We start from the raw sequence: 16,393 nt of genomic DNA, 5'->3' as shown, positions 1-16,393 counted from the left end.
AAGAAACTGGTTAAGGCCATGTGGCGTCAGTGAGGTAATGTCAAAACAGTTGCCCTGGGTTTTTAACGTCGCTAATCCAAAATAGTGTCTTACAAATTTAAAGTCTTCTATAAACATTTGTAGTTGAGAGGGTTTTTCCTTCAAATTTAGGATGGCCCATCTTCAAAATAAAACCAACAAACATTACTTTCTCATGACCATTGAACTTTATCCAAGCTTCCTAGAAGCTTGCAGCCTATGATTTTTTTATTATTAATGAATAAATTAAAATTTTACTATTCATTCATTTATTAAATTTTACTATTTTCTGACCTTCAGTGAAGTTGTATCTCATATTACAAGCAAGTTATTTCCATATATGCTCAGCTGATTCTTTTTAAAATAAATAGAAATTCTGATAAATCATTTTCATAGAGCAAGACGAAAAGCTACAGATATAAAAGAGATAAACCTCATATATTTTAATCTTTATAATATATGGTTGTCTATCAAGAAAAATTCTCTACCTAACAGAATTTAATAATTGTTTATTGGATGAAGAGGACCTTGTTTTAAAATATGTAAAATAAAAATATGTATTTAGGGACTTCCCTGGTTGTCCAGTGGCTAAGACTCCATGCTCCCAATGCAGGGGGCCTGGGTTCAATCCCTGGTCAAGGAACTAGATCCCGCATGCATGCCGCAACTAAAGAGCCCACACACCGCAACTAAGATCCTGCATGCCGCAACGAAGATCCTACATGCAGCAACGAAGATCCCATGTGCCACAAATAAGACCCGATGCAGCCAAATAAGTAAATAAATAAAAATAAAAATATGTATTTAAAATCTCTATTCTTATTCCTGAGCCAATTTAACAAAAATTAAATTTTATCAATTAGACCAAAAAGACACTATTTATAAAGGAAAACTCTCACATAAAAAGCCCAATAGTTATGATGCTTGAAACACCTAATCAGCATATTTTACTCTAAAATTTTGCTTTCCTAAAAATATGATGAAACTTCTAAATTACCAAATGGTGTTCAATGAAAACAAAATCCCTGAAAAAATATTACGTATGTATTTTTAGGTGCATAGTAATTTCCATCTTAGTCTAGTTAATAAGATTCCCTGAATATACTGTTTCTAAATTAAAGTGACAAGGTTTCTACTGCAGCTTAATAAGTCAGTCAATCAATCGATTAGTAAATTCTGTCACTTCATCCTTACGGTATTTGAAGTAGCTAATAAAATTCAATACAAGACAATACCAAAGCAGTTATGTAACCCTGATCAAACACCTAACAACCTTTGCAAAAACTGATAGATATTTGAGCAGGTTGGGTAAATACACATCTGTATTCCGTAAGAACCAGAACTGAAGGAGATACAATATAGTACCTTTGATAATCTGTAAGTCCCTCAAAAACAATATAATGTTATATGTACAAAAGGTAGATGTAATATTTTTGGTAAGTAAATGTGGAATTTTTTTGTAAGAAAACATGGTTAAATATTCATTTAACCATAGTTGCTATTCCTGTACTTAGTGGCTATATCAGTATAGTCCAATGTTTGATCACAATTGTTTTTCCAGGCTGTTCTATATAACTCTATCAAGAGGAAGCATTTCTCTTCTGGGACCATGCCCATGAGTTTCATGAGTTTTATTAGAGTAACTCTTCAGCCAGGTCAGATACTATCTGTGTTGTGTAGTCACCTTGCCTGAAAGCTCAGATTATAAAGTTTAATGGAAGCTCCATATTTTATATTCTAATGGATCACTGGCCAATCACTGGACTTTTTCTGTAAAAAGCACTGTGTTAGCTTGAGGAGGAATATGAAAATAAAAATCTATGATCAGCACTAATTTCCACTAATAGCTGGAAAGAATAGTTAAATGCATGTGCACTGGGGTGTCCTGGTTGATTCAACCTGAGAGTGGGCAGATTACAGTTTTTGCAGATACCCCTGGTCCACTCCAGGATTTAATTTGCAAGAGTATTTGTATAGAAGGGTAGGGGAAAGAAAGCTCCAGCTGGGTTCAGAATCCTGGGTTACCCACCATTTATCAGCTACATGTGTCTCTTGGCAAATAACATTATCTTAAACTCTAATGTTATTTTTAACATGATGAAAATAATTATATTTACTTTATAAGGTTTTAAGAATCACAGTGCCTGACACCTAATAAGTAAAAAATATATGTTGGCTACTTGAGCAATTAGTTTCCCTAGCACCTGTTTTCCCTTTAGGAGAGTGGAGTTATAGATATTGAAGGTAAAGATAATGTTTTCAGTTCAACTCGGTAAGATTTAAGGCCCACAGAGTACGGCTTGGGGGCTAAGAGAATAAAGTCAGATTCAGGGTTTCGAGGAGAGGTAACCTCTGAACTTCTCCTTGGAACACAGTGACACGGGAGGAGTTGTAGTGACCTTTGGTACCACAAGATTTTATGAATTTGAGGGCACCAGGAGAGAAGCAAAGGGCTCAGTAGTGAGGCACTTCCCCTAAGTGGCTTTTGGGAAGCAAACATCAAGGTGTACGGAAGAGAAGAATATGGGGAACTGGTCATGAGCAGATCTGAGAAACCAAAAATTCCAGAAATGACTGGAACAATCTGGACTGGGAATGCTATGAACCTCATTTGTATACCAACAGGCTGGTCAGGCCTGGTAACATCTGCCTCATTCATATACAAATATAATAACAATACAAGGCAGAGTAAGCTAAGGGCAGCAGCCACCATAACATACACTGTGAAGTTCAGGGGAGGGAGGGAGACATCAGTGTGAGCTACAGTGTTCAGAGATCTGGAACATCAGTGGTCTTTGCCCATTGGTGGAGGCTGGGTTGTCTATGGAGGGTCTTTCAAGGAGGAAAAATGGGTGAGCCAAGGTGTGGAAGGAGCATGTGCATGGGGCTTTGGGGACAATGTCTGAAATGGGTGTGTATGTGTGTTTGTATGTGATTGCGCGTACGTGCACACACATACACAAGAGAATAGTGGAGAAAAAGCTTACAAAACTAGTCTGGGGCCATACTTGAATGGCCAAAGGACAGGGGTTTGTTCCTGTAGGTGATGGGAACTAGAGAAAAAAGATTTTGATTAGAGAAAACTATACTGAAACTAGTGATTGATAAAAATTAATCTGGCTACACTTGTAGTATAGAATAGAAGAAATGTGTAGGGGTATGTGAAGATGTTTAGAAAACTCTTTATAGATGTAGCAGGAGAGCAGTAGGATATACTATGAGACTGGCATAACATTACTTACCATTTCTAAAGTAGTACTTACAGGGGAAAAAAGAAAGTCTAATTAAGAGAAGTATGGTCTTCTATTACTCCTCAATTTCCATTCATAATTTTCTCATGATTAGTTCTCCATGCCTCAGTGATATGGCTGTAAGCCATGCTTGCTTGTTCATAAGTTACATAAGCATTTTTCATGATCCACTGAAATGTCTCCTGTGGCTCTAAAGCAATCTCTCTCTCCCTTTCTCTCTCTCTCGCTCTCTCAGGTCTAATTGATACTTCTGTTTTGGACACATAACTGTGTTCCCACAATATTCTTAGGCATTTCAAACCCCATATATTGATATATTTCTATATTATGATAGTTTATGATAGGACAGTATTATATAAAAATATTTTTTGCCCTCATTCAGAATCCCTGAAAAAAATCTTTCCAATAGGTTTATAAAGTTACTCAATATTTTGCCTGCTGCTAACCCCACTGACTATTGATATAATGCAGTTGGTTTCATCCCTCTGCCAACATTCAAGTAGGAAAAAAAATTCCATTCAACTTGAGCAATGACTGGGTTTTTTCAGGACATTCTCATAACTACAAATACTCACTTGAGCTCTTTAGCAAGATTCTCAGTAAAAGACCATCATGATGCAGTAGGGTTTCCAGAAGCAGGTTCCAATTACAGCCTGGCTGGGATAAGAGCAGTTTCAACTGACCCTCAGCTGTCAATCGTCCAGCTGATGGAGTCCTTTCAAAATGCAAGATAAAGATGGAGTAATGAAGTTAATTTATCTATGAAATTAATAGCTTTAAAGTACAGATGTAATGCTAACTCTTTTAAATGTCAATTCCTCCCAGATTACTGTGAAAATGCTTTCATGCTTGCTTACTTTAGGGCTGCTCAGGGAAGGAATTACATTTAATCTCTACTAGCTAAAAGCAAATTAACATTTGGTAACCTGCCAAATTTAAAACTGATACAAAATAACCATGCGTATATTTCATGGAACTATGTCTGTTTTAGCTTCATGGAGCAAATAAAAATTATTTATGCATTTTTTAATGCATTTATTTGTTCATTCAACAAATACATGAGTGCCTACTATGTGCTGTTAACTTCTTTCATTATTCACAGAGAGAAGTTACAATGTGTTTTGGCTACTAATTTGCCATGTACTATGATTGCTGATAAAATGAAAGGAATTCAAAGCTTCTGTCAAAGGTCAACCATAATCTAATTATTTAATATATAAAGCCTTAAATCAACATGCAATTATCAGAACCACTCTAACAGTCACACTGCTACCTACTTGGGTAATCAGTTTATCAAAGAGAAATAATTCCAAGGCAAATAAGCTTCTACTTGGGAAATTATAATCAGTGTTGAATAGAAAATTAAAATCAGGTCCCCCACATAACCACATTAATTTACCAATGAATCTGCAAGAGATAAGGAAATAAGGTAGAAACTGAACACTGATAACATTATTCACTTTTTCCTTCTAAAGTCTCAAGGTTTAGACTGGCTAAAGGTCACAGCATCTGATATCAGTTTACAACTACAACAAAGAAAGGGCAGGAAATGACCAAACTCAATCTGATTGTGGAGATAAGGGTTGTGGGACTAGGGTGGCACCGGGAAGGAAAGATGAGATTGAGAAATGTAAAGGTGTGAATGAGAAGACCATATGCTTTAGCGTGGAAGAAAGCAGAACAAAGAGTATCACTGAGAGAGACGATTTGCAGCATCATTTCCAGATGAAATGTACTGAGTGATGAACCATCATCATAGTCTAGAGCAAAGGATTCCAAAGCTTGGGCTCTGGACCAACAGCATCAGCATCACCTGAGAACTTGTTTTTGGTTTTTTTAAAATAAATTTATTTATTTTATATATTTATTTTTGGCTGCATTTGGGTCTTTGTTGCTGCGTGCAGTCTTTCTCTAGTTGTGACGAGTGGGGCCTACTCTTCGTTGCAGTGCATGGGCTTCTTACTGCGGGGGCTTCTCTTGTTGTGGAGCACAGGCTCTAGGAGCGCAGGCTTCAGTAGTCGTGGCACGCAGGCTCAGTAGTTGTGTCGCGGGCTCTAGAGAGCAGGCTCAGTAGTTGTGGTGCACGGGCTTAGTTGCTCCGCGGCGTGTGGGATCTTCCCAGACCAGGGCTCGAACCCGTGTGCCCTGCATTGGCATGCGGCTTCTTAACCACTGTGCCACCAGGGAAGCCCTGAGAACTTGTTAAAAAATGCAAATTCCCAGGTCTTACCCCATCAGAAATTCTGGGAATGGGCCCCAGAAATCTGTGTTTTAACAAGCCCTCTCCAGGAGATTCTGATGTACACTAAGGTTTGAGAACCACTGTGAAAGGCAGTGGTTTCTGGAGCACAGGTAGCAGGGATAGGCCTAGTTGGTATTATCTCTCCTGCCTCTGTGCCTTTGTGCCCATACAGGTCCACCTTGGCTGCCACCTGGGCAGCAACCTCCACATTACCCTATACTTAATCTTACCCATCCTTCAATTTGCCACAAAAATATCACTTTCTCTGTAGAGCCTCTCTCTCCATAGCAGTCTATCTCACTCTGAATTAAAGAACTTATGGCAAGTATGCAGATTTTAGCACTTTATTATTTCATCAATTAAAGCTTTATCTCTCCACTCAGATTCAAGCCTTGTGAGCACACTTGTTTTACACCCCAAAGCTCTTACCAATGAACTAAGCACATTTAAGGCTCTGTAAATGTTAGCTGATTGACTCATATGCTCATAAATGGGTAGATAAACTCTTAAAAAAAAAGAGGATGCTTTGCTAAAATGCTGGTTTAAACAAAAGTGAGAGGATCTCAAGATGTAAAATGAAATTTCAAAGCATCTCCCCTTTGGTTTGGCTTGGGGCATTTGGAACATCTCACAACCTTATGATGCACAAAATCACCTGAACTTTGGACCAACTCAGGCTTCCCATGTGAGACTCTGATAACGTAACTCAAAACGGAGAAACTCCCTGGCAATCGGTGAGGCAGTGTTAGCTAGATGGGTGGTGGAGAGAGAAGCGGGGAATTATTTAACTCTCAGACCAGAGGAAACAGGTCTGTCAGTTCAGCAGTTCTGAATTCCTTTGGGTATTCCCAGATTGGTCTGGCTCTTGCAGTAATTCCAAACATGGTGCCAAAGGAAGAATCTACTAGGTGAGCCTTTTGGACTGAAACACTGAAGCAGATCCTCACAATGGCTGTCCCTATTTCTATCCTAAACCCCAACTGCTGACTTCAAGAAACTTGCTTGGGGTCTGGTAGATGAAAAGCAGCTAGTTGGTAGTAAGCTGTGTATTAAAATTGACTCAGTTTTTTAACATTTCCTACCTATGTATTTTGCTTGAGTTGAGTGCTGACTTAAGGATACATTTAATGAACTGAAAGATCCAGTTTGATGGAGTTTAGGAAAGGAAGGGGATTGTTGAGAGACAATTTGAAGAAGGAACACAGGGGCCAGTTCATAGAGGGCCTCATTAGCCAAGGTGGGGACTTTGGACCTGTTGAAGAATTTAAGGCAGATGAGTTTCCTGACCTGGCTTCAGGATGAAGAGTGAATTGGAGGGAGGGTTGTGTTTTTGCTCAGTCCTTTAGACATGTAATAAGACAAAATAATTTGAATGGCATTTCATACCACTTATTTGAATACCTGGTTATAAACAAAACCTCTCATTTACCAGATGGGAAGCTGTTTGTTGAAATGTACCTCAATTCTTGGATCTTTCAACTTATCACAGATTTTGAAATGTACAGTAGAATGACTCACTATAAGGAAAAATAAAAGATTACAAACATTCCTCAATCACTAAGCTCCGAGTAATAAATGCATTGAGGAGTCGGCACTGGGCATATGGAGAAGCATATGTTCCCTCATCCTTTGAGCTGGTGGAGCTGTGAAAGTGAGATTAGCCTTACAAAAAATGACAGAAAAGGAAAATTTTAATATATGTATATATGTATCAAATATGTACATGTTGACTTCCACTATAATACAGAGAAGAGAACAAAATTTATAAATCCACTGGAATGCAAAAATCTTGTATTAGGAGACAGGACAAATTTATGGCTGGGTTATATCAGGATTATACTCTAATTAGTGCCGCACTTCTGGGGCATGAAAAGGCCTAAGGAATTTTTCAAATCCAGGCAATGTTGGGGCTCAATCATTATTAGTTTATGAAACAAATTATTTTTATAGAATCATTGTTCAAAATCTTGGCTGTATTTGGGTGTGTTTACTTTATGAAAACTTATCAAGTAGTTCACTTGTAATTGCTGCAGTTTTTTAGTATGTGTCCACACTGCAGTAGAAAATTTAAAAAATCTTAGCCCTGTCAGTGCACTATGGCTTGACTTCCAACCACAGTTGTGTGTGGGGCACAGGGCAAGCAAAGACTCTGTAGGAGGTTCAGACTGCGTAAGAGTAGCCTCACTACTCAGGTCACATGACCTTGGGAGTCACTGCTCCTACCATATACTTAACATGCAGAAGATGTCAGACTAGGGGAACATTGGAATGGACTCTGAAATGCACAGCTTGGGGATAACACCGAGCAGTGTTGGGCACTGTTCTTCAACACTTGATATTTACTTTAAATGAACAGCCATTATATGGTTCTACATCCCTAAGAGAAAAACCATATGGGTCCAGGAGCCACAGGTTGAAAGTTCTCTCTGAAGGATACTAGAAGCCACCTCCTCACCAGAGTTCCTGATTATCCACTAGGAATTTAATTTGTGTTTTCCATTCCCAGAACTCCCCATAGGCTCTGGGGGAGTGGAGGTCCTGGTTTCTGTGGTGGGGTGACTTGGGAAATGCACACCTCTACCAGGGGACCATGAAGAATTCCACTAAACCTAATGTTATAGCTGCCTTCTAGTTATTTTTGGATTCCCATGCCAGCAGTCTAGCAGGCAAAGAAAGGAGCTACTATATTGGTTAAGGGTAATAACCCTGATTATCACCAAGGAGCTAGGGTTGCTACTGCATATGGGGAGCAGGGAGGAGGATGTCTGTAACTCAAGGGATTCACCAGGGTATCTCTTGATGCTCTCATGACTGGTAATAACCGTAAATAGGTGACCAAAGTAACCACATTCGGATAAGGGAATGGTAGTTATGGTTCAACATCTCGAGGATGAAGGTCTGTGTCTATGCTAGGGAAGCAACATACACCAGCAGATGTGATGACCGAGGGTAAGGGGAAGCTAGAGTAAGTGGTAGAGGAATGTAATGACGATTAGCATTTGCAGACTCAGGCATAATGGAAGCAGGAGACACTCTAACTTGTCCCATTAACTCAACCATAATAAAACTTTTTTTTTTTTTTGACCAGCCATCACCTTGAAGAATCAATGATAAGGCCCGGAGAACTTAACATCAATAATGAGTGGATTTCAGTGGTGCAAGGGTTAGAACAAATGTCAATGTCCCCACATCCTCTTGCCCTTACCACTCAGTTGAAAATGGCCTGCCTTTTGCTGTCAGGACCTGCATTTCTCTACCTTCCAGCACGACAAGTTGAAAGTGCCAGCAAATTAACACCTCCAGAGCAGCCTTCAACCAATGACGGATGAAAATTGCTAATAAATTCCTCAGCATCCTTGTTGCCCTGGTGGGAAAACTCTGAGATATGCCTTTCCCACTGGCTCCAAGAATTTCCCCTGAAGGTATAAGTTCCAGTTACTCCTATGGTAGTTGGCTTGATTACACTAATCTTTATTTGCTGTCTTTCTTTGTCTCACTTATTCATTCCCCTCTAGTGTTTCATCCACTTAGAAAATAAACTAATTTCACTTCAATCCTTGTGTCAGGGTCTGCTTCTTGGGGAAATGCAAAATAAGACATGCATGGAGACACTTAGGACTCATCTCACTTAGTGTATGTTTCAGGAATATTGGGAAAATAGTCCAAGGTCACTTAGTTAATAAATATGGCAACTGGACTTTGAACCCAGGTTTTTCTGACTTCAGAACCCATGATTATTCCACTACTCCATGTTTCCTTCCATTCAACCTGGTTGATATTTGGTGGGTAAGTTGCATTTTCCAGCATTGAGGATGTTTGCCTCTATTCAACCTCCATGTTTTTGACTCAAACTCAGGTTTGTGGTCTCAAGGCTGATTCCAAATTGGAGCCATGTTATTTAAGGTATCTAGGGACTGATTTTGACCAGATGGTTCCTGTCATGGATTACTGGGCCAAATTTATGCCAGAGACCATAAGTTACATGATTCAGAGAACAAAGGCAAGGGCATAACTAAAGAGAAACTGAGAGTGAAAGCCCTAAAGTGGGATAACGAAAGCAGAGGAGGAAAAGCTCCGTACTACTATACTACTTTTGCCTTTCCAAAACTAATCCTTCCAAATCTTTCTGGGAAGACAAATATTTAAAATGTTCTAACATTTTCTCTTTAGTACCTGGGGGAAAAAGCTGAGGGGGGAAAACAAAAACCAAAAGTATTTTCTTCATCACTTTAATCAAGAATGTGCAAATTATATGTAGTTATAACATTGAAAATGTTTGCATACATTTTAATCTCTATAATGGGTATAGCCATGTCTCTATGATATTTATAATTAGAGATGATTCAATAAATAGAAATAAGACAGGGTTCACCTGCACATTTATATATAGGATTTGCCTTGATTTTTAATAACTTTGTCCACTGAGGTAAACTGATACTCTTAAAGAGTCTCAGTTTTTCAGAGTTGATGGTATCCACACTACCTGGTATGCAACTTAAAGGACAGGCATTCAACCTGTGAGGATGTGAATTATTTCTTGATTTTAGTAAATTAAACTTTTTCACTTGGGATGACCCCATTTCTCAAAAATCACCCAAAGATATATTAGTGCCCCAAACTCATAGCCCTAGCTCCACACTTTAGTGTTACACAGGTTAATGTACCTTATTTCTAAAAATACATAAGAATCTAATTTTAATTTTAAAAATAATGTTGATATTACATGTCAACCATCACTTTTGGACTCCCCCAGAAGTGCTATTCTAGCACCTGAGTCAATAAGACACTGGAGACTACTAAATCACTTAACCATCCCTTTAGAGGAGCAGAAGTTATCTCCCTGGAGCCTTTAACTATTATTGGTCCTTGTCTACCAGATAATAAATATCCTGTTATAGGAGTTCAAGAAAGCTCTCCCCTGGCATCACACTTCTGATAAGTGCAGAGACTCAATGAGAAAATAGTTCAATATTCTTTCCACTTTATCATACTTGGAGCTGGTCCTTTTAACATGTTTGGATAATTGATAAGACCTGCCACTTTCTGAAACATACAGCTCTTTACTAACACAGCAGTACTGAATGATTGTTTAGTAAGCACTTACGTGATGGGTGCCTTGTAGGCACATTAGCTAATTAAATCCTCATAACTCTGCCATGAGAATATGCCAGAAGCTAAGGGCAGAAGATGTTTCAAGATGGGGGAAGTAGACAATGGTATTATGTGCTGTTTTCAAGTAGATCAATAAGATCATAATGTATTTATGTCTCAACTTCCTCACGAAAATATAAACTATTTAACTAACTTTCCAAATCACAAAATTATACAGGTCTGCAAACCTTGTCTGTCTAATGTGAAAACCTATAGTTGTTTCTTATTATCTCATTGCTAGTTCCACTGCTATATTCTTATTTATATAATACCTTTAAACCATAATAGAAAAGGAAAGATATGTAGAAATATCTAGCTATATCAAGTAACCAGCTCACCTGACATTTTCACTTCTTTTAGTAACTGCTCCACAAACATATGACTTTTTCTCTGAAAATCTTTTCAAAGATCCAGCTGCTTGTCCATCCACACTCTGGAACAGGCATGTTAGAGCTTTGGTGTTCAAAAGCTCCCATTACTTCTCCCCTGACTGTTGGCTCCAGGTCAAAGCTTGGCACCTCATCAGAGTACAAGTTCTCTAAGCTTTTCTCTTCAGTCCTATGGAACAGCCTGACAGCAGCAGCTGGGAGACCAAAGTTCTCTTTTGTCCTCCTCCCCAGATGTTCTCTCCTGAGGATACTAGAAGCCACCTCCCCAACAAGAGCTTTCTTCCCATCACTGAGCCTGACCACTCAGATCAAATGTTTGAAAAGAGTTAAAAGTACCATTTAATGTGGGAATATCTGAAACAATACTACAATAACTCATTTGTTCCTTAATTCACTTAGTCATTAAACCAATATTTGTTGGCTGATTTATATGTGCAAGGCCATGGAGACACAACAGTAAATAAAAAACAAACTCATTGTTTTTACAGAATTCAGCAGGGAATACATGCACGGTTTAAATGGTCACACAAATAAAGATAAAATTACAACTATAAAAACTCAATCAAGAAAAAGCAAAAGATGCTATTAGAAGATGTAGTGAGAAGAAGTAAGCTAGTCTTTGGGGTTGATGAAAGGCTTCCCTACAGAAGTCACACTGGAACTGAGATAGGAATATACATTGACATTACTAGGTGAAAGGGGAAGAAGATCCTTCAGGGAAAGGGAAAAGCATGTGCAAAGACCCTGTGGCAGAATGGAACATTTCATGGCAAGGAAATGTAAAAAAGGTTAATGTGTGAGGAGCAAAATCACAGGGTAGTGTGGTATCAGAAGAGGTTGCAGAGGAGGGTAAGCCACATCTATGTAGGTCTTACAGGCCATGGTAAATTTTTTGTGTATGCTTAAGGATAAAGGGGAATTCATGGAGGGCTGTGAGCTATAAGTGTGAAATGATAAAACTTAGTTTTGAAAATAGATTTTGGTTTGAGAAGTCTCTGGCTATAGTTTGGAGAATATTGGAGTCAACATATACACGGGAGGAAACCAAGGAGTCACTGCAGTATTCAGGAGAGAGGTGATGCACTAAGGCGAAGGTGGTACTATGGAGAGCAGATATTAGGAGTTAAAATTAACGAGAGTTAGTAATGAACTGGATCTAGTAGAAGAGAAAGAGGGTTGCCTTCTGGTCTCTGCCTTATACAATCACATGCAGGTACAATTAATCAAAATGGGGGAAAATGAAAGAGGATCAGTTTGGAGGGCAGTATCCTAAGTTCAATTTTTGTCATGTTGAGTTTGAGGTGTCTCTGTGCTCACCAGGTATAAACCTGAAGAAGACATTCATGTACGATTCACACCCATGAATATATAGGTCTGTAGTCCTAGAAGAGATCGAAAGCAGAGATTTGAATTGGGGGCCACTTAAAAAGTACATGAAACCACAGACATGTGTGAGTTCACCTACAAAAGGTTCTATGATAGAATGCTAAAGATGTTCAATATTTAATGGCCAGGCCAAGGTAGATGAACCTGCAAAGAAATTTTATTGGCTATCTCTTCCCTCACCACTTATACCTAGCATATGCCTTACTTGGAGAAAAATTTTAAAATGCATTTATTGAAAGAATGAATGAACACATCTTGGTAAACTGCATAAATGGGAAGACCCACATAGCATATAATATAATGAAGCCAAAGGTAGCTTAATATTTAGGAAGGGGGAAAAAAGCATATAAATCCAAAACAGGATTACATTGAGTAAAACCATAATGGAAACAAAAGCATAGTAGAAAGAAATATTCACAGCTCAGAATAGACTGGCCATGAATCAAAACATCATGTTGTCGTCATAAAAGAAAATGAGCAGTGTAAAATGAATGGACTGCTTACTCACACTGATTATGCTACTTGGATTCAGTGTCCAGTTATGACCTCCTTAGCTAAGGAAGACCTGAAAAGTATTTGGAACTACTGAAAGAACCACAAGATGATGAAAGTTGGGAAAATAATTTTAAAAAAACCTTTATAATGCAACAGTATAATTGACTAAGATAGTATTCTTTCTTGAACATTTATATGAAAGTACAGTGTGCTGTCATAGTATTAACACTGAGATTAATATATTCTCCACATACCTTAGTTTAATCTAGCATGAAACGGATTACCCTTTCTAAATCAACTCACATTGTTAGCCTGTAACACTGCTAGGGATAATGAATATAGTATATTTTACTTATTGCTTTGAAAATACATATATTCTCCCTAAAGCAAACTCTTCCAAACTCTATTCCAGGAGTTCTAGGAGAACATGAAAAGTTCTACTTTTACCAATTTATATACTTGGTAGGCATTCTCTAGTAACCCTATAGACAAATTTACGGTGCATACAACTATTTATGCATCTCTAACTCTTATTGTAAGTCTTAATTTCATGTCCTCCTTGCTCTGTTTCTTCCTTCTCACCTACTTTTAATTCATTATATTAATATATTTAATCCTATTAAAAGCCAACTTAAATCTCTCTGAAACAATGCACAGGTGTAAATAAATGAGCAAATAGGTGACTAAATTACTAAGATACATCATAATATTAAATATTTTAGTCTCATCCTCACTCTTTCCAAAAAAAAAAAGCGTAATATATTTTTAGTTTATCGTCATTCAACCCATGTGTATTTCCCTGAACAGTTCATTTTAGTTGCTAAGGTGAGGAATAGAGGATAATTTGAGGGTGAAAAACACACAGAAACAGCTGATTTATGTGAGGAAATGGATGGAAAGGTAAAGATTTTTAAGGTCACATGATGGTGGTCTAGGAATTCCCATTGCAATGCTTGACAAATGAAAATCAATGAGTTATTTTGAAATACTTTTATTGCTATCCTGGGTTCCTCTGTTTTGAACACGTTGGATCATGAATCACATGGATCATGTCTTTCTGTGAAGATTATATGGAACTGTTAGAGAGAATAACTGTCAGAAAGTCAGGGTAGAAGGGTTCATACTGTACTTGGATGGAGAATTTAAAAAGGCAAGATAGAGAACCAAAGGCATTTCAGGAGAGAAAACTACATAAATAAAGGCTCAAAGTTGAGAGTAAGCAATAAATAAAAGTTAAAATTGTAGAATAACTGTGTCTTAAAAACAAGAAAGAAGACTGACAACTGAAGCGGAGAAGAGTGTTGGGTGCTCCAGGAAACAAGCCAGGCAGTGTGGGAGAAGCAGAAGCTACTGTAGGTTCTTGAGCAGTAGAATGGTATAACAAAAACAGTTTTTAAAACATATTAAATAACAGTAAGATGGACCAAGGTTGTTGCAATGGGTTGTAGAGAAAGACTGGTTCTAAGAGAACTGTGGGAATGAATCAACTGAACATGATACTACAGTAGGAATAGGCAACAAGCAGCTCAATATGGAAAGCAGAATCAAGATTCTACCCTCGAAGTGTTTAAGAATGATATGTTCCTTATAGAAAAGACACCATGGTTAGGGGACAAGGGAAGAGTGAAAAGAAGGATCTGTTGAAGACATCATGCTGGGTTTCCAGTAATACAGTGGGTCATTCAAGAAATATGGGCAGCCGGACACAGAATGCTGGGGTAAAGGAAGTGCCCAGAGCTAGAAATCCTCTGTAGAGAGGTTACAGGGTAATACATGTGAATCAAAGAGCATTTTAAAAAATGAGGTTTCTTTTTTCTTTTAATTTTTTTTATCTTAATAAAATTAAGCTGCTTTCATTATAGGAAATTTGGAAAGTGCCCAGATAAAAATTAAAATTGCTTACAATCCTACCATATAAACATGTAAACTATAAGCTCTCTAGCATAGAGTTTTTATATCCTCTAAATATTTGTTTTTCTCTACATACTTTTAAAATGCTATGTGTAGAGTAGTATGGCATAGTTCAACACTTCTCAATTGTGTGCCATCTTGCAATAACTGTTCATCCCCTGGGAAACGGGGGCTCCCATATGATGCAAGTTTGGGGAATCTGCATACTAGATCCCTCCCTTGGAGATAAACACTATACATTAGTATATCAGGGCTCCTGCAAGTCGAACAATAAAGAGACTTTACATAATGAATAACTGACAATCTTAGATTTTTCTTGCATGACTGTTAACATTACCCTGAACTGCTCTCCCTCTTAAAGGTGGAGGCGCAGCTGTCAGGAGCTCGGGTTTTGGAAGCAGACAAGGCGAGGTTCAGAGTCTGCCTCCCAGATTTGTTCTCTTCAGGAAGTTGCTACCTGCACATCACTTTACTCTCCATGAAAGAAGCACATGAGTACTTATTTCAAAGACTGGTGTGAGGTTTGAAAAAAGATAATGTACATGAAGCACTGGGCATGTCAGGTTCACAGTTATCACTCTAAAAATGGGGCTGGCTTTGATTACTACAACATTACTAACCTGCAGTTTTCCTTTGAGTATAAATCACAATGATTTGTCATTTAATATTTTTCAAAATCAACCTTTTTAACGACGCCACAGTAGTCTATCGCATGGCTAATCCATAGATGATTTGTCTAATTCCATACTGTGAGACATTTATTTCCATGTTTTCCTTTTACAAATAATGCTTCAATGAATATCCTTGCATATAAAACTTTCTCAGCAGCTCTGATTAATTCCTTATGATTGATTCCTAGCAATGGAATTGCTGGATAAAGGGCCATAAATATTTTTAAGGTTTTTGATACAGTTTATTATATTGCTCTCCAGAAAACTTGTATCAAATTGCATTTCCACTGTGGGCTGAGTAGTCACCACCATGTTCTAATCTTTGCATTAGGATAATAGTGAAGATTGATTGCTACAATCAAGCAGAAAGAAAGAAAAGTCTTATTACACTTACATTTGCTTTAGGTATAGAAAGGAGAAAGAAGTTAAATATAAGAAGAAGCTATTTGAAAGATAAACCCATTTACATGCTGACTTCCCAGGCCTCTAGATGGGCTGAACAGAGAAAGCCTGGAGGTGGAAGTCTTATCAGCTATGCTTAAAGAGGTAACTCCATTGGTTATAGATTAAGATAAAAGCAGGCAATAAAAATAGATTAAACAAATGTGATAATAACATGGAGAACAAATATGTTTAGAAGTTTTGGAACTCATCAAAATGAAACAGGTTGTTTGTTTAACCCACACTATAAAAGATCCAGTTGTTTAATGTGTTACCTTTGCAATAACGAATATTAAAGTCAGCTATTTAATCCTTAAAGACATAAGAAGTATTTACATGACAGCTGCAGTGTATGGAGGTGACAGAGTATTAAGGGTGTTCCATTTCTTTCTTTCTTCAAAAAATATTTACTTATTTATTTCCTTATTTGGCTGCGCC

General features: G+C 37.7%; 1 protein-coding gene across 3 annotated transcripts in view; it reads right to left on the bottom strand.

Annotated features, from left to right (window-relative positions):
* The window catches only part of KIAA0825, a 406,374-nt gene that overhangs the window by 230,678 nt on the left and 159,303 nt on the right, over nt 1-16,393 (bottom strand). For all 3 annotated transcript variants that reach the window (XM_082623469.1, XM_082623471.1, XM_082623470.1), the window contains exon 15: nt 3,845-3,984. In XM_082623469.1, the coding sequence (XP_082479595.1) occupies nt 3,845-3,984 (140 nt within the window). The remainder of the gene's footprint in view (nt 1-3,844; nt 3,985-16,393) is intronic.

The sequence above is a fragment of the Mesoplodon mirus genome (assembly GCF_964341445.2).
Source record: "Mesoplodon mirus genome assembly, chromosome: 5".
In the NCBI taxonomy this organism is placed as follows: domain Eukaryota; kingdom Metazoa; phylum Chordata; class Mammalia; order Artiodactyla; family Ziphiidae; genus Mesoplodon; species Mesoplodon mirus.
This window is presented reverse-complemented; position numbering and strand designations above follow the sequence as displayed.